The sequence below is a fragment of the Cordyceps fumosorosea genome (assembly GCF_001636725.1).
Source record: "Cordyceps fumosorosea ARSEF 2679 chromosome Unknown scaffold_6, whole genome shotgun sequence".
NCBI lineage: Eukaryota > Fungi > Ascomycota > Sordariomycetes > Hypocreales > Cordycipitaceae > Cordyceps > Cordyceps fumosorosea.
Window position 1 is genome coordinate 428,673 of NW_017387306.1, and position 20,002 is coordinate 448,674.

The 20,002-nt window shown below is 54.4% G+C and overlaps 8 protein-coding genes across 8 annotated transcripts; 4 read left to right on the forward strand and 4 right to left on the reverse strand.

Annotated features, from left to right (window-relative positions):
- Positions 1 to 1,457: 1,457 nt before the first annotated feature.
- Positions 1,458 to 2,027, reverse strand: ISF_03301 (hypothetical protein; the record flags this gene model as incomplete). The annotated part of the gene is made up of 3 exons (XM_018846907.1): positions 1,458 to 1,513; positions 1,566 to 1,689; positions 1,743 to 2,027. 3 exons carry the CDS (start codon positions 2,025 to 2,027, stop codon positions 1,458 to 1,460), a joined length of 465 nt encoding a protein of 154 aa, XP_018705796.1.
- Positions 2,028 to 2,691: 664 nt separating this feature from the next.
- Positions 2,692 to 4,131, forward strand: ISF_03302 (UV radiation resistance protein/autophagy-related protein 14; the record flags this gene model as incomplete). Its single annotated transcript, XM_018846908.1, has 2 exons — positions 2,692 to 3,253; positions 3,314 to 4,131. The coding sequence occupies 2 exons, from the start codon at positions 2,692 to 2,694 to the stop codon at positions 4,129 to 4,131; spliced, it is 1,380 nt and encodes a 459-aa protein (XP_018705797.1).
- Positions 4,132 to 4,717: 586 nt separating this feature from the next.
- On the reverse strand, positions 4,718 to 6,632 carry ISF_03303 (hypothetical protein; the record flags this gene model as incomplete). The annotated part of the gene is made up of 3 exons (XM_018846909.1): positions 4,718 to 5,091; positions 5,145 to 6,052; positions 6,094 to 6,632. The coding sequence occupies 3 exons, from the start codon at positions 6,630 to 6,632 to the stop codon at positions 4,718 to 4,720; spliced, it is 1,821 nt and encodes a 606-aa protein (XP_018705798.1).
- Positions 6,633 to 8,022: 1,390 nt separating this feature from the next.
- ISF_03304 (chromosome segregation protein) lies at positions 8,023 to 12,350 on the reverse strand (the record flags this gene model as incomplete). Its single annotated transcript, XM_018846910.1, has 3 exons — positions 8,023 to 8,672; positions 8,727 to 12,093; positions 12,141 to 12,350. The coding sequence occupies 3 exons, from the start codon at positions 12,348 to 12,350 to the stop codon at positions 8,023 to 8,025; spliced, it is 4,227 nt and encodes a 1,408-aa protein (XP_018705799.1).
- Positions 12,351 to 12,719: 369 nt separating this feature from the next.
- Positions 12,720 to 13,625, forward strand: ISF_03305 (40S ribosomal protein S11; the record flags this gene model as incomplete). The annotated part of the gene is made up of 4 exons (XM_018846911.1): positions 12,720 to 12,847; positions 12,904 to 13,079; positions 13,245 to 13,483; positions 13,557 to 13,625. The coding sequence occupies 4 exons, from the start codon at positions 12,720 to 12,722 to the stop codon at positions 13,623 to 13,625; spliced, it is 612 nt and encodes a 203-aa protein (XP_018705800.1).
- A 561-nt stretch (positions 13,626 to 14,186) lies between these two features.
- ISF_03306 (hypothetical protein) lies at positions 14,187 to 15,221 on the forward strand (the record flags this gene model as incomplete). The annotated part of the gene is made up of 2 exons (XM_018846912.1): positions 14,187 to 14,696; positions 14,772 to 15,221. 2 exons carry the CDS (start codon positions 14,187 to 14,189, stop codon positions 15,219 to 15,221), a joined length of 960 nt encoding a protein of 319 aa, XP_018705801.1.
- A 1,083-nt stretch (positions 15,222 to 16,304) lies between these two features.
- On the reverse strand, positions 16,305 to 18,086 carry ISF_03307 (hypothetical protein; the record flags this gene model as incomplete). The annotated part of the gene is made up of 1 exon (XM_018846913.1): positions 16,305 to 18,086. One exon carries the CDS (start codon positions 18,084 to 18,086, stop codon positions 16,305 to 16,307), a length of 1,782 nt encoding a protein of 593 aa, XP_018705802.1.
- A 509-nt stretch (positions 18,087 to 18,595) lies between these two features.
- On the forward strand, positions 18,596 to 19,666 carry ISF_03308 (DUF636 domain protein; the record flags this gene model as incomplete). The annotated part of the gene is made up of 1 exon (XM_018846914.1): positions 18,596 to 19,666. The coding sequence occupies one exon, from the start codon at positions 18,596 to 18,598 to the stop codon at positions 19,664 to 19,666; it is 1,071 nt and encodes a 356-aa protein (XP_018705803.1).
- Between the last annotated feature and the right edge of the window lie 336 nt (positions 19,667 to 20,002).

Below are 20,002 nucleotides of genomic sequence, written 5' to 3' on the forward strand. Positions count from 1 at the left end.
AGCGGGTGGGTGGTTTTGGTGGTTGGTGGGATGAGAAGCAGGCCGAACCAGGCTAGAGGGGAAAAGGCTAAAGCGTGTTGTAGGTGCCTTAGGTAGAGAGGCTACCAGCGGAGGCCGAACAGCACCAAGTCACTGGCAATATTATTAGGACCGCGGTTTGGCTGAAAAATGTACAAGAATTCACCAGGCATTTATTCCAGCAATAAATTAAATCTTGCAAAAAATACATCCAGAAGCAGTCAAGAAGCCATCTTTATCCATTAAATTCATGGCGCAAGCATGGAATTGTGCCGCCAATGAAACCAACCCATCCCATTTCCAGCCAGCCCAAAAAGCAGACAAAACCTAGCTCAAGCAACATGTTAGCCAGATTTCCCCTCGCCAAATGCAACAATAAGGGAACAGTTATTTCTGCGGCATCAGAGAGAAGATTAATGTCTCGTCCTCTTAGCATCCTCAAGCCTCACCATCAGCAGCAGCCATGGTTCCTAAGCCCTTAACGCCAATCTGACTAAGGATGACGATACAAAGGTTTTCATCATACACCGTTCAACAAAGTCCAGAACAAAAAGAGAAAAAAGCGTTCTCACCTTGTAAAGTATGGATATCCATAAACGCCATCATGTTTCGTTAATCGTAATCGAGAGAGTCCAGACCAGCTTCCACAACGTCCCATGTCCGTTTCCGCAGATCTGGCTTTGGCTCCCGTTTGGCTTGTTTGTTTCGTCTCTTCTTACCCTTTCTTTCGTCTCCTGGCTTGCTCGTGGCACCCGAAGCATGCTGAAAACTGCGTGTATCATGCTCTTCAGACGAAATTACCGACTGTGGTTTCTTCGATGCCTTTTCCTTGGCGCGTTCAAGCTCTCGAAGCTCAGAATGGCGAAAAATCTCGATTTGCTCGTCTGTCAATGTCCGTTTCACCCCATCTTCATAGTAGCCCAAGTCGTCCTCTTCTTCCCAGTATCCTCCAGAGCCGTCATTCAAACTAGTAGCTGGAAGGTCTGGCGAAACAAACTCCTGCCGGAAGCTGCGCACTGCGTTGCTGGAAAAGTGAGCATCGTGGAAAGCAGCTAACGCATCCTTTTTGAAAGTTAGCCAATCTGTCAGGAGAAAAGGGAAAAGATACAGGATCATACAGGTGAAATATTTGGCACTTTGAATGCTTGACTCGGGTGCGTATCATGATGTGGCATCCTTTCACCCACGCACACATTTCATGGTTGCGTACGAGGAGCCAGCCAGGAGAGAAAGCCGAGAGGGACAGAGGTTCAGGGAAAGCATCACGTGCCCCACTTTGCAAGCAGACGAGACAGTAGTGCCTATCAACACGTAAATAGAAAATGGGCAAGGAAAGCCATGTTTTTGAACGCCTCTAATGTTATGGGTGAGTCTGTTTCGTTAGAAAACCATTTCAAGAGCAGAAAGCCAACAAGACACTCTTGCTGGCGGAGCGAACTTCAGCTCGACTTGAGCAGCGCCAGGGCACTCTCGAATGCCCGGACAACTTCGACGTCTGACAAAAAATTAGCTAGGGGGTACTTTCGGGGCGTATATTGGGCACGGACAATGTTTCTGTTTCTGTGAAAGCTTCTCCTCGGACAGGTTGACAAAGCGCTGTCTAGTCTGCAAACGCTTCACGGCTCTAGCATCATCGTGAGAGGATGCCGCGGCAGCCCAGGCTTGGAAGTACTGTTGATGGGTCAACATGAAGCTCTTTTGAATACCTTTTGCGGCCCGCGTACCTTAGATAAGGATTCTGCCTCCTTTAGGATATCTGCCTCCTCCTCGCCTGCTTTTAAGAGGGCCGCCTCATACCGAGACTCAAAACCGTCCCAGTCGAAAGCATGCAGCTCCTCTAGGTCTTCCGGAGATGAAGGGTCTGGTGTATGGTGCTGTGGTGTCTCTGAAGATTGAGCTTCGGAAGCTTCGTCTTGATTCAGCTCGGTGTGGCCATTGAGGTGCGGAACATGGTCGGTGTTTGAGAGCTGCTCTTCGATGCCGTTTGGCTCACCTGGTGGTGTTGCCATGGTATGAATTGATGAAGAATGGTGTAGGAGACTACCCAGAGGCGGTAAACTTAAACTCTGATGAATAAGAGACCGACAATGATGGGCAGAGTGGCATGCCGAATGGACGAGGAGGTTTCGTTCGTGTCTTGCTTTGAGTTGGTCAGGCGACAGGTCGCGACGCGGTGTCCTGCTCCTTCCTCTTTGACTGGGTGGGTGCGTAGCCTATCGGTCCCCTAATAAATGCCGCCTGGAAGGCCATGACGTACCGTACTAAATATAGCGGCTTGACGCCTGTACCTCAATTTATTAGTGGTGGAATTCCCAAGCCATTCAGTGAGTGTACGGAGGTACATACATACATATGTACATAACCTCTCAACTCAGAAGCGGACCCGCTGTAAATTCAAAGCCCCTGTCTTGCGGATTGGCAGGCCCCAGACCCAACCAACTCCGTTACCGATTCAACTAACAATGATGCGCGTGACATCTTGGCTCATTCAAACGAACATCATCTGCCCGCTTCCATCTCGCCTCACCAACTCTTCTTCCTTCCATAGCTTCAAGCATCTTTCCAAACTACTCTACCCGTCACAAAGGCCCGCCCCAGTGATGCAACATAAATCACCATCTCCGCATCGCTTCCTCAATAGCCCGCGCAGCAACAACAGCCGCCACCGCCATCATGAGTTGCTACATCTGCCTGCGCGGCCATGATGCGCACAAGCTGCCGTTCCTTTGTCCCATGGACGCCAGAAATCAAATTTACAGCGACCGCATCAAACACGCGCAGCTTCTTGTCGAAAACGAAGGTCTCCGCAGCCACATCAATACCCTAATAGGTGGCGCGGAGGCCGTCGACGCCGGCAAGGCTGCCCAAACCCTAGCCGATGACGGCACCACACAGATTCTAGAGTCGGCAGACAGAGTCCGACAGCAGATTCGCGACGCAAAAGAAGATATACGTCAAAGGAGGGCCGCGCTCTCAACCCGTCGCTCACAGCTTGCCGCAGCTTCTCATGGTGACTCGGATCGCCGCTCCAAGGACCAGCGGGACGTGGAGAAGTCGACGCAGATGTTCAACTTTCGCTGGTCGCAGAGCGCAGAGGATATGGCAGTTACCCGCGCCTTTTTGTGCAGAGAGGCCGTCAAACTCTACGGCCTAAAAAGGACGCGAAAGGGGGCCTCTGGTCGTTATGAATACTTGCTTGGCAGACTCCCAATCATTGATCTAAGAGACATGGAGGGTAACGTCATCCACCATACCCATCATACTGCGCTTTTCTCTCATGCTAACTTATCCGCAGCGCAAACACCAGAGGCAATTTCTACCTCACTTGCCCACATATCTCATATCTTAATGCTCATTGCCCATTATCTCGCCGTGCGCCTTCCAGCAGAGATCACACTTCCTCATCGAGATTATCCGCGGCCAACCATATTCAACCTTGCGGGCTCCTACCACCACGGCCGTACCTCATTCCCTGGCACGCCAAGCGCAACCACCATACTAAATGAAACACAACAAACAAGTTCGCAGCATTTACCGACGCCACGGCCGCTGTACATTGACAAACCGCTGCGCCAATTTGCCAAGGAAAACTCTGCCGCTTTTTCCTTCTTTCTCGAAGGTGTTACTTTGTTGGCTTATAACATCGCCTGGCTCTGCTGCTCACAGGGCGTTTCGATTGGCGATAAGAGCTCCTTTGACGATATATCTAACATGGGCAAAAACCTTCACAGCCTCCTTGTTAGCTCATCTCTCCAGGGCCCAACGCTCGCAAACGCAGCGAATGACGATAGGCCCGGAACGAGTAATAAAGACGAAGTGACCCCGAGTTGGATAGGCCGTTACTCACACGGCACTGCTTTTTACGCCCTCGCCGGGGCTGACGGCACCGAGCTCGTCAGGACTTTCAAACTGCCCAGTCCCATGAAGCTCGCGGACAAGCTAAAAAAGAAGATCCTCGGGGAAGCATCCGCGCCGGACTGGGAGCTGTTGGAAGACGATGCTTGGAAAGTGGATGACGCTGCCGGAGTCGAGCCCGGCAAAGAGCTTCCTGCTAACGGATCCCAACCACTAAAGTCAGAGTCAAGGGGGTGGATGAAAGTTAAGAGTAGATAAGTACAATCATCTATCCAATATACAGGATTCTAATGAGACAATGAAACGAATATCAATGAAAATGGTAAATTTCAATTCATGATTCCTTGGGTATCTTCCTTTAACTCCAAACGCAGCCATACAAGAATAAACACAGACAAAACAAGACAAGACATTTTCCTCCGCTTTCCTCCTCTTGGGACGCCATCTCTAGACAACCAGGCAGCCAACCGCAAGCACAGGACCAGGATATTCAGCTGGAGGACAACCGCTGGGCTTCTTTGTGGACGCCGCGCGTTCCGAGGCCTTGGAGGGACCAACCAGCACGCTCCGGGGGCACCCCAAAAGAGGTTCCCTTCACCGAGCGACCAGCTCCCCCTTCGCCTCCGCGCGGGCCAGGACATTCAGCCGGAAGACCGCCGCTGGGCTTCTCTGCGTACGCCGCACGCATTCCGAGGCCCTTGAAGGGGATCAGCCAGCGCGCTCCGAGGGGGAACCCCAAAAGAGGTTCCATTCACCCGAGCGACGACCCGGCTTCCCCCTCGCCTCCGTGCTGCGGCCAGCACCAGCGGCGGCGACGCTTCCCTCCGCCTCCTGATTTGTTCGTTTAGAGGCCGAGGTTCAGCATCGCGTTCATGCTGTCTTCCATGTCCATCTGGAGGAACCACTCCTCCATTTCGGCCTTCGCTTTGGCCTCGTGCATTGCTGCCTCCTCCGGGGTCCACAAATCCCAGGGTTCGGGCTCAGGCGCAGGCGACGGCGATCGTCTCGGGGAACGGCCCTTGAAGCCGGTCGCCCCCCAACCGTGCTGGCCATCGTACTCCTCGTCGTCGTCGCAATAGATGGCGGGAGGGGGCCAGGCCGGCCCGAATTCCACAGGGGGCGGCGACGGCGTCAACCGCTGCCGCTCCGGCTCTGGTTCGGGCGCTGCCGCATGCTGCGGCTCAGCTTGCGGCTGCTGGTCTTCCGGCAGCTGTGACTCTGGCAGCGCCGATTCCTATTCCGGCGGCTGCTGCGTCAAGTCCAGCTCTGACTCCGGCGGCGGTGACTCCGGCAGCTTTCTGCGTCAAGTCCAGCTCTGAGCTTCTGCGTCAAGTCCAGCTCTGAGTGCCAGCTTTCCTCTGGCTGAGGTTCCGGTTGTTGCAGCTCTGGCACTGGCTGCGCGTCTGCTCGGTCCAGCTCGGCCATCAGCTCCTGCTCTATCTGGAGCTGCTCCTCTTCCTCTCGCCGCTCCTGTTCCTGGAGCTGCTGCTCCGCCTCTAGCTGCAGCTGTTTGTATCGCTGCTGCGCTACCAGGAGCTGCTGCTGTGCTTGAAGCTGCCGGTCTGCGTGGAGTTGCCGGTCTGCCTCAAGCTGCCGGTCTACCTCCCGCTGCCGGTCTTCCTCGAGCTGCCGGTCTTCCTCGAGCTTCCGGTCTGCCTCGCGATGCCCGGCCTCTAGCTGCCTCTCGGCCTGCTGGCGGTCGGGTGCAGACTGCAGGTCCGGTGCAGACTGCAGGTCCGGTTCTGACTGCAGGTCCTGGCTTGGATTTGCGGCTATACGCTCGTCAAACTCCAGCCAGACCTTGTCCTTGTGTTCTTCCGGAAAATCCTGCTGCGCGAGCTGCGGAAGCTTCGGCGCGGGCGCTGGCTCCGGCTCCGGCTCCGGCTCCGGCTCCGGCTCTGAGGCGTCCCAGTCCATCTCCTCGCCCTCCACCTGCTGTTGCCTGTTAGCCACGCCGACGGCGACGGCTCCCCAGCAGGTGGTGGCTCCTCCGAGCGGCCACCCCGCGTTGCCTGCGCCGCTCCCGTCGGCCCTCTTGACGATCATCCCCGGCATTGAGCAGCAGGCGGCTTGCTCCTCGAGGACCAGCATCGCGCCGGTCCACTCGAGCCCCGTCATCGGGTCGCCCCGCTCCAGCTCCTCGAGCCGCTCGATGCCTCCCAGGCACAGCGCCAGCTGCCTGTGCCCGTACGTCTTGCGCCGCGGCGGCGACTTGCAGACGCGTGCCTCCCTGGGCATCGTCTCGAGCTGTCGCCGCCGCGCGCGTCTCGGGAGTTCTCGGTTATCGTCGTGGTCGACGTCCGGGCGCGCTTTTGGTCCAGCGCCCGGCCCAGACCGCCCGTCAGGGGCTTCGGCGGCGCGTCAAAGTCGACGCAGCCGTCCTTGCTGTGGCGGCGGTGGCGCCGCCGTCTGCGTGCGGCGGACCCCGACGTCTCTGTGCTCGTGGGTGACGGCAGGAACGGTGTGCCGTCGCCGCGGTGCTGCCACTCCCCGCACCCCATGCTGATATCTGGGCAGGCGGTGTCCGGCGGGGGAGTCATCGGCACGTCTGGAACTATCGGCCCCGTGCAGTAGTATTCGGGGCCGTCCAGATCCATCTCCATCGTTTCCGAGGCGGGCCCGTACATGAAGTGGTGGTACGCACCCGCCTCGCCTTCTGCCAAGTGGCTGGGCCATCCAGCCGGGCTGTGCTGAGTGAGGAAAGTGCCCGGTGATGCCGCAGCCCCTTGGCCCCAGTTTAGAACAGAGAACCCGATCATCTTTTGGTTCAAGTTCTCTGCTCTGGGCTTGTCGTTCTCCTCGACGCTCTAGCGTCGTGTAAGAGAGGGCGGAGGAGAGAGAAGGTGGAATACCCCGACCAGGCGGTATTCGAAAGGGGTGAGATCCTATGGTTTCTGTTCTGTGTTGGTCAACCAAGACTGTTCATCTAGGAAGCTGAGTGTAGCAGAAGCCCACGTCGGGCCGGGGAGGTGCAGGGACAAGGCATGGTATCCGATCTCGTAATCGATTCGACAACGCTCTGGGAAGGGAAGAAAGAGGGATGGTCTCGAAATCGCAAGGGATGATGAAGGTTCCCAGGGGTCTCCAGTGCATCGACGCCAGTGCAGTGACTTGTACATACATCGTGATTGACACAGGATCGACATGTATGAAGGAAGTTTGTTGCAATGAAGTGTCTCGTTTGAAGAAGTTCGAAGTGTTGTTATCAAGTTGATGTGTTTTCAAACGAGAGGCAAAAAAGCTTTGTTGCTAAAGTTGGAAACAGGAGGCAGACATTGCACGAGCGAACCGCTCATTATATATGGAGTTCGGGGAGGACCAACGAAACACCATCACCGTCACCTAAGCATTATCCCGTGACCTCGCTGAGTCCTGTTTTGTCCTATCCCTCCTGTGCAACAGGAAATTGAATAGTCCCAAACCAACGGAGCACAAGAAGCAAGGTATTTGGGCTGTGTCGCGTCGGCGGGCTGCCTGGTGCGACTTGGCCAGCGAGACAGCGTGAAAGTGGCTCGCAAAGAGCCGATCACGAGAATACACAAGAAAATGAGGTGGCTGGTAAATACAGCAAAGAATAATAGTTCTCGCCGTGGTACAGGTTCGTTGTTGGTACCTTTTCTTTGAGGCACTTCGCTTGGCATCGTCGATCGAGTTGGTCGGGCCGTTTGTAAACCAACGGTATCCGCACTACCCGCTTGTCAGTAAATAGGCAGTATATATATATATATATATTTACATTATATATTAAAGCTTACGTTTACTGCCAGGGCCTATACTACCAGAATGTGGGCGAGTTCGCTGATGGTGGGATGCCTTCGCCTCGGATTGGCCGTGCCGACAGCAGGGATCATCCGTCGTTTGCATGAATGATGCTACAACGGCATAATGGTTCCCTTACTAGCGCTAAGTTCAATCGTATATTCAGTCCCAAGCAAGATTAGGCTTTGGCTGCAGGGGGGGAAGCGTTCGAATGAATGCTGAGAAACAGGTGGCTAGAAAACCCCTCTCCGCTCATGATAGATAAAAATCCAAAAAAAAAAAAAAAAAAAAAAAATCATATCCTATCCTTTGCCCAAGAAATTCAGAATCCATTCCTGTCATACCTCAACCACAGTGCGTGAGTGCAGTCATTACGCCAATCAGAAGCTACTACTTCCGCCCTCGAGCCAGTAACCGCCGGTGCAACTCGACGAAGATATCGCTCCAGTTCTCATCCATCGTCCCTATTTGCCGTCCAATCTTCGATGCCAAGAAGTCCCCGATCTTGGTGACTTTGAAATTTTCTCCATACACAACTGCCACTGACGATGCTATATCCATGTCCAGCCCCTTGGTCAGGTTCTGGTTCTGGAGTTCCAAAGTCACTTGTACCCTTGTGCGGAAAGGCACCACCAGCATCGAGGTTACCACCTCAATGCTCGAATCAGATGTCTTGCGCACCTGTGTAGGGAATGTCGAGTTGACGCGCCGTATCTGAGACGAGAGCCGAGTCGCTCGGTTCCACGACTGTTGCACGATGTTGAGCAGCCCCGAAATCGTCGTCGTGCTCTGCTGCAGTGCTCGTATGTAGTCCCGAATACACTGCAGAAAGAAGTCTTTCTCAACCGTTCGAGGGAGAGGGTCTTTTTCTCGGCCATCGGCAATATACCACAAGTCAATCTGCGAGTTGGCTCCTCCAGGTTGAAATGATGTTACGTCAAAGACAATCTCAATCTCGCGCCTGTATGTCATGGACAGGCTCGTCCCATGAACCCCAGTCACTGCCCATCCAACCTTCTTCTCCAGTGCCTCCGCCCGCCCTGCACACTCGTGTTAGCAAACATTCATGCAGCCAGTCTTGCGTTCGCCCTCACCTTTGAGACTATTGACTTCTGCGCTACTCCAGCCCCGGCAATTTTCTCTTATCTTCTCTGATTGGGCTATGTCGGCTAAACAGCTGGCCTTCTTGGTCGACAATGATTCGCTACTCGTTTGCGCAGCCTGCAGCTGCAGTCGTAGCTCAGCGATTTGCCCCTTCTTCGCTTCAATGTCGGCATCCAGAGAAACGAGTTCCTGGCGGGCCGAGCTGAGTTCTTCGGGGTCGCAATCGGCGATCTCTTGGGCCGCTTCCTCCAAGGTGCCGTGTTCTTCCTCCAGCGCTTCATAGGTACTTGTGAGTCCGGGCAACACCGATTCCAATATGTCCATTTGTTCTTTCAGGGCTTGGCAGTCTCCATCCATGTCACTGGAGATCTTGACAAGGCCTTCTCTGAGCCCTTCTTGGAGTTTCATTCTCCACTCATACCACATGGCTTTACTTAGAAGACGGGAATGCGTCTTGACGTTCTTGAATTGGTTATTCATCAATGCCTTGACATCCGGCGCTGCGGTGAGGTATTCTCGGAATAACGCTGGGTTATCTTCAAGAGTATCTGCCTCGATCTCCTTTACCATTCGCCGCCCTTCTGCTATGTATTTTTTTAGTTCGCGGCACGAATGTTGATAGAGCTCAAGCATTGGCACAGTGCAGGCACTCGCTACTACGCAGCGCTCCAATGACATATCATCCTCGCCATTAGCAGTAGTGCCGTCTTGTAAAGTTCCAGGAGCGGTGGTGTGGCGTCGCTTCGTCGTTTGTAATTCCATGAAGCGAACAGAAATCAAGTTGAGGAAATCTTGCAGATGAATTCGTTCTTCGTCGTTTTCCTCTGTGTGGTTTTTCTCGGTCGAGTCGATATTTGTCCCATGCACCGTATGGTTCTCTTTCCTATACAGTGCGTCTTCTCGGGGCGAGGTCGCGTGTGTAGCCTTCAATGGGGATGAAAGACTTTGGTGGAGTTCTGGAGCAGTCATCTTACCGCGGAACCCAAAAATGTCTCCAGAAATTCCACCCGATTTTGTCGGCTGTTGCAGTCTAACATTCTTAACAGGACTGCCTTGATGACCACGGAGGCGCTTAACACCGTCATTGTCTTCCACATCCTCATCATCGAGCTCCACAGGGCGTTTACCAAGGAGGCCTCTGGCGCTGCCAACATGTAAACTCTTGCGTCCCTTGAGTGGTTTTCGACCAGGGCTCAGACTGTCAATCATCTCCCTCAAGTTGAGAGTCGCATCCTTGTCATCCTGTCGCTGGCCAAATCTTGGGATCGCGCGCTCGCGCTCTTCGTCGCGACTTCGTTCATCGTCCACCTCTCTGGATAGCGCTTTGGGGTCTTCAAAGGTGACCAAACTTTTGCCAGGTATGAACTTGCTTGCAGAGTCTCCGATGGAGCTTCGACGGTCAAAGACCTCAGCAATTCGTGGTGACCCCAAGCCACTTCGATCAGCTCCAACTCCTGAAACACGGCGAGTCTCTGGCGTAGCATAGTTCGCGGGGCTGTTCTTGGCCGATTCAGGCTTACGATGAAGCACGGGCGTTGCATTGCTTGAACTCTTGGCCGGCGACGGTGCGGTGGATTTGGTGGGAGACTGGGTCTGCCTTGTTGGAGACTTTGCGGGAGAGAGTCTGCTTGATCGCCTTCTGGCAGATGTTGGGGCTTGTGGGCTATGGCTCTGAGACTTGCGGGGTACTCGGGCAGGTTGCAACGTAGGCTGCTTTGTTGGAGAAGATGACTTCCTGTTGGTTCGTGGTGTTCTTTGTTCTTCTGGGCTTGGCTGTTTACCGCGCAACGGAAGCAGGCCAGCACTGAGGTTGGGACTCTCCGAAAGAGCAGTGCGTGACGATCTTCGTCTGGGTTGTTGTTTCGACATGGCATTGAATATGGCAGTCTTTGGACTGTTTGGCTTGTCCGCCTCTTCCACCATAATTTGTCTGCCAAGGCTGCGCCGTCCCTGGCTGTTCAAAATGCCTCCAATAGCCGCTGTCATATCCATGCCTCCTGTCAGATCCATGTCGACGCTGGTTTCGTCGTCGTCGCCTTGAGGCTCAACTGCAGAGTCGTGGTGAGCTTTATTCGATAAAATGCGACCAACGCCAATTGTCATATCCATAGTCGCATCAACCTCTGCCAGCTCGTTCAGAGTCCGTCGGCGCGTGGCATCAATACTTTTGCGTTTGTTATTTCCAAGAACACCGCCCATGGCCATTGTGAACTCCATGGACATTTCTTCGTCGCCAGCGCAGTCATCCGTCGTATCATCATAGGCAGCAGAGCGGATGCCACCTAGCGCCGTCGTGAACTCCATTGTCGCTTCCTCTCGTCGGGGTGTATCATTTGGCACGTCTCTTATTGGGCTACTTTCAGGAGATTGGGCTGGCAAGATCCCGCCGAAAGCTTTTGTAACATCCATCGACATTTCCGCCTCGTCCTCAGATCCGCCGACCTCATGGGGCCTGATGATGCGTCCCATGTTGTGAGTGATGTCCATCTCCATCCCAGCCTCAGTATCTTCGGTATTTGAGTAACTGGGTCGCGAGGCCGCAGCCGTCGGACCAGCCGAGCTGCTCTGCCTCTTTGTGTCTTTTTTGATCCATCCAAAAGACGGAATGATTTCCTCGTCATCTTCTTCGGCCTCCTCCGCGGCCTCCTCGCCTGCTTTATCGTAGTAGTCGTCAAGTCGCTGAGTTCCCGCTCGTTCAGCGGCAAGTCTGAGCGCTTCCTCGAGCGTCGAGGATTCATTGTCAAATGGTGCCGAGCGATCCGAGGCGATTGTGGTTCCAGTGACTTCTTCGGTGTCAATCGTCATCATCGTCCCATCGTCGGAGTCACTATTAGACATTTCTTCTTCCTCCGCATCCTCCACTTCTTCCACGCCGTCAGCCGGCTCCGAATCGTCGCTATAAAGAATCGAAGTGACACTATCATCATCCTCATATCCAGTTGCATTTGCTGCTGAGCTGCGTCGCTGTTGAGGGGTCGCCTGGGGCTGCCCGCCGGTGACATTGGATGATCGGCGGGATGAGTAGTCGGTGGAGGCAGTCGAGTCTTGCATATCTATATCATGAAAAGTGTGAAGCGTAGCTTCGGCAGCAAAAGAGACCCTGCGGTTTGCGAGCGACTTGCGACGGGCATCTCGGCGGTCTTGCTCGTCGCGTTCACGCGCTGCTGCTTGTTGCTCTTCTTCGGTGCGTAGAGCAATCCTAGATCCAGTAAAGTCGCCGCTCTTCGAATTACGAGGAGACTTTCGACGTATTGTATCATCACTACCAATTGAGGCTCGTTTTGCGGATTTAAGTGAAGGTATCTCAGCAATTGCTGACATGCGCGGCTTGAGGATTGATCGTGGTGCGGCAATAGACTGCGCAGCGTTAATATTGATGCACCTCGTTAGGATCTGCAACATACTGCTCTCCTATTTCCTGTTCCAGGTCTAAGACTGTCCAGACCACCCGGCCCTATACTTTTGCTTCTCGCTTTGCGACTGGAAGCCAGCTCGCTGGCAACATCGATTGTCGCATTCTCTTTATCTCTAGCTTTCCGAATAATATGTTGTGACCCAATAGATTTTCTCGCGCGTCTTGTAGCAGGGACCGTGGCGTCGCCGGGAGAAGACATGTTGACGACGTTACCATCACAGGATGTCAGGTTGCAAACGCGCCGAACGAGGGGCTCGTGAACGGCCAGCCAAAATCTTGGAGCTGCCAATTGCCTGTCAGTGACGTTTCGCGCCAACCGCGTTTGTTTACTTTCGGCCCGCTTTGGAACGGCGCAGAGGTACCTAGGTACCTACCGATTCAACGTGGGGCTTCAAGACCAAAACGCTCCAACAGGAATCTCTTTCAACTTTTGGGTCACGTGAACGGCTTTTAGCCTTACTTCATCACGTGTGTGGGTGGACCAGCCAATCACAGCACTCGCCTAACTAGCCACTCCCAATTTTGCAAGCCCTAAGCTGCAAGGAAAGTTGCAAAAATTGGTGCGCGAATGCCCTACATCTCCATCCAGCGCAAATCTAGCGACCTTGTTCTCACCCATCCCCAAACGACACGTCCTCTTGTAACGACAATCCCCAGGCGCAGGATCATTCAAGATGTGAGAATTACCGAACGAACGTACGACGAATTATTCGCAACATTGTTTGGCTGACCGTTGTTTTCCCCCACCTCAGGGCGACCGAGTTGACCGTCCAGTCGGAGCGTGCTTTCCAGAAGCAGCCTCACATCTTCCTCAACTCTAAGACCAAGGTCAAGAGCGCCAGACCCGGCAAGAACGGACGACGATGGTACAAGGACGTCGGTCTGGGTTTCCGTACCCCCAAGACCGCCATTGAGGGCAGCTACATCGGTACGTGCGACAGCGAAAGCATCGGCTCCATTTTCCACGATCAGCGACATTCGGTGAACCGAGACGAAAACGATGATTCGAAGCGCGATACTGGATTATGGAGCTGAGACAGCAACGCAACATCGAGTTCTCGCTCCAGCTCGGCCGTACTAACTTGCGCCATAGACAAGAAGTGCCCCTTCACCGGTCTCGTCTCCATCCGTGGCCGTATCCTCACCGGCACCGTCGTTTCCACCAAGATGCACCGTACCGTCGTCATCCGTCGCGAGTACCTTCACTTCATCCCCAAGTACTCCCGTTACGAGAAGCGCCACAAGAACCTCGCCGCCCACGTCTCCCCCGCTTTCCGTGTTGAGGAGGGTGACCAGGTTACCGTCGGCCAGTGCCGTCCTCTGAGCAAGACTGTACGTTCGCCGACACCGAAACTTGAAGCAACGCTCCAATCGACGATTAAGAGTACTAATATGGCTGCGTTAGGTCCGTTTTAACGTTCTGCGTGTTCTTCCCCGTACCGGCAAGGCTGTTAAGAAGTTCTCCAAGTTCTAAAAATATTTTGGGCTCATGTTGTGGCATTTTTTGGCGTGATAAACAACAGAGGGATCGGAAATTCCCGCTGTAGGGTTGGGCACCGGAAGTTGCTTTGCACGATTGTACGGTAAAGGCAATCAAAAAATCAAAAAGATTAACGAATGCAATTAGATCATCTTGAATGACACAGGGCGCGACTGGGTGTGAACTTTGGCCCGAAATTAGCCAAGCAGGGCAATGTACAGCAACTTCTGCAACAACGCAGGTTTCCCAATTGCTAAAACATGGTCAACTAGTTGTAAATTCGACCAAAGAATGGTGTCGCGACAGCACGCCGGATCTATTCTCTAGCACTCAGCATAATTGACCACATTGAAGAAGTTTTGAGACGCTTAGTTAAATCAATGCTACTTCACTGAGTTCAACAGTTCAGTTTGATGTCATGGAAAACAAGTGCGATGTGTACAGTGTGGAGCACAGTGTGAGAAACATTGGCACCCATCTAGATTTCATATTGGCCCATACCTGCTCGCGGCCGACGATGATCTTGGTCTATTATAACCCACCTCGACATTCACAATGGGCTGGCTACCGTCAATATTCGGAGGGGGTAGCTCCAGTGACCCCCTAAGCAACTTGGACCCCAAGCTGCGCGAGTTCCTCAACAAGGAATCGCCAGTCAAATACAACGCCACCAAGGCACAGCAACCCGCAGCGCCGACAACCACCTCCACGACAGCCCCGACGGCGCAGAACAGCGGCAGCGGCGCCCCCGCGACCGGCGACGCAAAGAGCAGCGGCGTGCCCTCAGAAAGCCTGTACCAGGATGGTCGGTACGCGCACCTGTGGAAGAATTACCGACCGCTGGCGCAGATCGAGGAGGAGACCTCGACGGAGCAGGAGAAGCTGGTCAAGATCCTCGATGGGTACAAGGAGCGCAAGCAGGCGATTGGCATCGCGGCCATGGAGAACTGCGCCATCCAGCAGGAGGAGTGGATCAACTGCATGAAGAACGGCAGCTGGACCGATCAACTACAAATGTGCAGGCACCAAGTCCATCGGTACGAGCGCTGCTACACCATGCAATCGGTACGAGTTCTTCACATGCACCACCACCGCACATGCTCCACAAACCACCTAGCTAACCGCTTGCCTCTTTTTTAGCGATTCCTACGCGCGCTCGGTTACGGCTCGGTGATTGACCGCCCCGCGCAGGTCGAGGAGGACATCCAGATGCACGCCGACAAGCTGTTCAACCGCATGCTCGAGCACGAGCGGGCCGTCGCCGCCGCCAAGGAGGCAGGACTTCCCGCACCTATATTCGACTCGGTCGTGCCGCGGCCGCCGCCCCGCGCGGCGACGACGGCGACGCCCGCGGAGGATGTCGAGCGCACGTGGCGCGAGACACTGGCCAAGCTGCCCGCGGGCGACGAGCGCGCGGCCGAGGAGGCGGCGCTGCGCGCCGACTTCCAGGCTAAGGAGGATGTGGCGCGCAGCGTCAAGGAGATCATGGACGCGCGGACGAAGGAGCGCGAGGCGCGACAGGCCGCGGGGCAGGCGACGCTGACGGACACGCTGTCGGGGCTCTGGGGCGGCAGCAAAGGTGGCAAATAACGAATTGGTTGGCGTGTCGACGGGTTAGGTAATATGGCTGTTTTGAATGGTGCTTGTAGAATGACTGTACATTATATACCACATGCCCAATGAGCGAAATGCATTTTCTTAGACATAGACGCAACTTTGTGCCTGGACGAAAATCAGAATGTAGCTTTGGGACTTTTATCTTCGTATGACATCATAAGATGGATTAAGCAACGGTTCTTCAACAAATACCACAGGATCCCGTGGTCTAGTTGGTTATGGCATCTCGTTAACACCGAGAAGGTCCCCGTCCCCGGTTCGAGCCCGGGCGGGATCACCCCGGTTCGAGCCCGGGCGGGATCACGTTTTTTTGCCGTTGAGCTCAAATGGACGGACGGACGTTCACGGGGTTTTTTTTTGTTTAATTATTCATCTGGTTCTTTTTCAAACTATGTCCTACTTCCGTCTGGATCCCAGTGTCCTTTCTCCTTCTTTCAGTTTATTGGCCGGTGGTGAATTCTCTACGTTTGATGTACAAGCGTTGAGTTCACCGGCATCAGTTAAGAGACAGCCGACAACATCTACAGATGCGCTGAAGAACATATCGATTTAGAAACAAGTCTTTGAAAATTGAAATAAAAAGGACTCATAAACTGCAATTCCGACAGATGAACCACGCCTACTGCTTGCTGCCAGAAGATACGACTATTTCTACTCACTACCGACTTACCCTATACCGTGCTTGCGGTGAGACGCTAGTATTCAAATGACGAGGAAAAGTGTCGCGGGTGAAACGAATAGCCAGGACCACAGGAAAGTGAAAACACTTCGGGTGCACGGCATCAGAGAGCCCGCAGTGATTTATCTAGGAACTGGCCGGGTAAGGAGAAGCAGACAGTATGCTGCAGACCCTTGGGAATACACCGATGTGTGTATTGGGCGTTCCAATAAGAGCTTTCATGTCACAAGCAATGTAAAAAAGAAGAGTAAAATTGACGCCTACAGGAAATCTGCCCTCGCAGAATATCACATTACGCCCCTCCGAAGTGTCTATATGCCAAAAGAAACCAAGAAACGATATCCTGCGCCGTTATGCATGGGTATATAGATTGGTGATTAATGCCGAGACAAGCGAGCGGCCTTGAAGCGGCTGACGCGCTGGCCGCCTCCCTCGGTCTCGTCGAGCTCCTGGACGGGGCCCTCGTCCTCCTGCAGGAACCCTCCGCCGTCGCGGCGTATGAAGCGGCTGCGCAGACGCTGGTGCTCCGCCGCGACGCCCATCATGCTGTCGTCGACCACGGCGGGACCGGCGGGCCGCGAGACGCTGCCCTTCTCGACGAGCGTGTCGGCAATGGTCCTGCCCTCCGGCCCTGTAGGAACCGGCAGCTCCTCCTCGTCCGGCACGTGCTGAGCGAGGAAGGACGCCGGCACATCGAGGGGGCCCTTGGGGATGCTTGGTTGGTTCTGCGCGGCCTTTTTGAACCGCGAGGGCCGCTGTGATGGCGGGGCCGCAGCGGGCTTGGATGCAGCTTTGCGCTCGACGATGAGCTCACTCATGGGCTCGACGATGTCTTTGCCGCTATCGCGCTTGGACTCGGGCAGAGTTGCGCTTGGCTCCGCCTCATCGGCAATGTCGAGCTCATTGGCGAAGCGGACGCCCTTTTTGGGCTCGTTCTTGGCAGAAGTCATCTCCTTGACGATGGATTTTGTAGGTGCGGCCGAGGGAGAGGCCGAGGAGGACGGCTTCGGCTTCGGCTGAATGCGAATGCGACCGATACCCTCGCCGTCATCGTCGTCCGAGTCCCTCTCCGCAGCTTCCTCCTCCAATTTCTGGGTGAAGCGAGATTTCACGCCGAGCTTGGTCTCAAGCTCCAGCATTCGTCTTTGGTACTTGTCGGTAATCATGCGGCCGGTAAAGCGGCCGTACTTATCCTCCCCATCTTCTTCATCGTCGTCGTCGTCGTCGATGCCATCACCCTCTAGCCATTCGTCATCGTCAAAATTATCATCATCGTCATCATTCTCTTCAAGGTTGAGCTCAGCGACGACTGCGCCCATCTCACCCATGCTATACTTGAGCATCTGTTGGCGAAGGGCTGCATCATCGGGATCCTCGTCGTCAGGAATAATGGCCGGCTGGCTGCTGATACTCTCCTGCTGCTTTGCAGTCTTCATGATGCCACCTACGCGCTTCGCCATTCGTGAGATGGGAGGCGTCACCTCGTGATCTGGTTCCGACTCATGGGGAGTGACCGGTATGGACTCCTTGACCTTCTTGGCAGGCGGAGGTTTGGCAACACTGGGGCTAGCTGAACCCGACTGTCGATTTAAAGACGGAGGTTCTAATGATGGAGCATCAATGCCGGCCTTTTCAAGCGCAGCCTTGACACGTGGCAGGGCCTCGCCCGGTCGGTTTAAGCGAAAGGACAGAACATTGTCGTCTTGATCCAGTTCCTCGACGATTTCCGTTATGGGAGGGCCGTTTTCATCGACGGCGCCTTGCTCATTGGAAGCCTCGGCGTCTAAAACTTCGAGTTCCGTTTTTTCTAGCTGCGTTTGCAGGGTGCGAACGTTTTGGTTGACGTAGTCTATGCGTCGATCCAGGACGTTGACGATTTGGTCGCGAGAGCGCTGTTGTTGGCCAAAAATTTCATCGAGTTCCTTGCCGACCAGAAGCTCGCCATCGAAGCCAGCACGTATCCGCTGCAGATCCTCGACTGTCGCAGACTCGGCGAGGGCCTGCACTTCTTCCTTGAGAGCCTCATACTCGGCGTCCCATGGCTGCCAGTGCTGCAGGCCCTTTCGCTGCTCCTCGACCTTGTCCTTGAGGCGCGCAATATGGCTATCCATATCGGCGAGCGCCTCATGGACAGGAGGTGCTTGCGAAGCGCCCGCCATGGTGTGCAAAAGAGGACGTATGGGTGTTTGTGTATATGACGGAAGTTCCAGGTAATTAGTACGAAAAAAGAGAGGAAGAAAATTATGCTTTCGCTGGCGATGCTTGCTGGTGGGACTAATTTTGGTGCTGTAAAAAGCGGATCACTACCTGAACGCGCTGTCAGGGAGAACAGTGCTGTAGTACAACTTTACAGGCGTCGTTAGATAGGTGAGCTGCTCACAGTACGGGAGTATAAGAGCGATTCAAAATATTAGCAGGATGCCCTTTGCAGATCAATGACAAGCTGTTCTACTCAAGTAGCATTTCCAACTGTAAAATTCACGTCTGCGCTTTTCAGCTGTCCCCACGCTTCGAACGCCTCCGTCGTCAGGCTAGATCATTGAAGGCAGCCGCTTATCCCCATGACCGTTAATACTTAAGGAGCAAGCCGGGGGACAATCCCATCGCCAACCCGTCCGCTAGCACCCCTCTTCTTCTACAAATTTGACCAAGCAAATCTCTTCGCAACATGGAATCAACTACAGAAACTCGTACGGTTGAGGCAAAATGCTACTGTGGTGGCGTACACTTCAACCTCGATATACCTGTCGCGGACCTGCCGCTCAAGGCCTACTTTTGCCACTGCAGCATATGTCGCTATAACACGGGCACTCTGGCCAATATGCACGCCAACCTTAGCCAAGGCGTCGAACCGAAATGGGTTGCGCCGTCGAGTAGCGAAAGCCTGGTGTCGTATCATATAGACGGTGTCGGATACACACCAAAGTCGTGCTCGACTTGTGGCTGTCACATTGGCGCCGTTGGAAACGACGACGGAGGGTGGACGCTGGCAACAGCCGTCCTGAAAGAACATGGCCGCGACCTTGTCAAGATCACCTCGCACGTCTTCAGCAAGTCCGCTGGAGACGGCGGGCTGTCGGGCATCCTTACGCACGTCCAGGGCAAGGAAATAGCCACCTGGAACCCAAAGGACGACCAGCCGAGCGCAGCCGCCCCAAAGTCCAAGCCCGAAGCCGGCGCTGACGGACAGGAGAGGCTCCGGGCGCAGTGCCGCTGTGGCGGTGTCTCCTTCACCGTACCCCGACCGAACCGGGCCATGGCTGAACACGCCTACGCGAAGCACTTTGTATCACCGCTCGACCCGAACAAATGGTACGGCACGCTTGATGTCTGTGATGACTGCAGGCTCATAAACGGGACGCCAGTGGCGTCCTGGATCTTCGTTCCCCTCGACACGCTCGAGCCGACAATCGGCGAGGACCTCCGCCTCGGCACGCTCAAGACGTATGTGTCCTCGGAGGGCGTGACGCGCGCGTTTTGCGGCGTGTGCAGCGCGACAGTCTTCTTCCTGCAGCACAGTCGGCGCTACAACGAAGTGCCGGTGGTCGACATCTCAACAGGGCTGCTCAGGGCGCCGGAGGGGGCCATGGCGGAACGCTGGATCACTTGGCGGACGCGGTCGTCCTTTGAGGGCGACGGGCTTGCTTTTGACAAAGATATGGCGGAGGGAATCGTCGAGGGCATGAAGAAGTGGACAGCGGAGAGAAATGGCGGACATGTTTTGACGGGCGAGATTTGAGGCTAAAAACCTTGACGGCTGAGAGTATGTTGAGGATGAGCACAGGTGAAGGGCGTTGTCAAGAATACTCGCGATTGCAGTTGCTAGATGGTTAAATGTTGCGAGAGCGAAGTTGTTACGTAGTGAAAATTGCAACTTGGCGGGTACCTAACAACGGCGTTGGCTATGACAGGCTGAAGAGCACTCCAAAATTGGCCTAAGATTTTTTTTAAAACCAGAGAAAATCGACTAGTATCCCTATTTCAGAACAAATGTAATTTCGACTGTACTACAACCTACTGAACACTCTGGTTTGGTGCAGCAACTGTTGAACTCTTTGCACTGTGCGGCTATCTT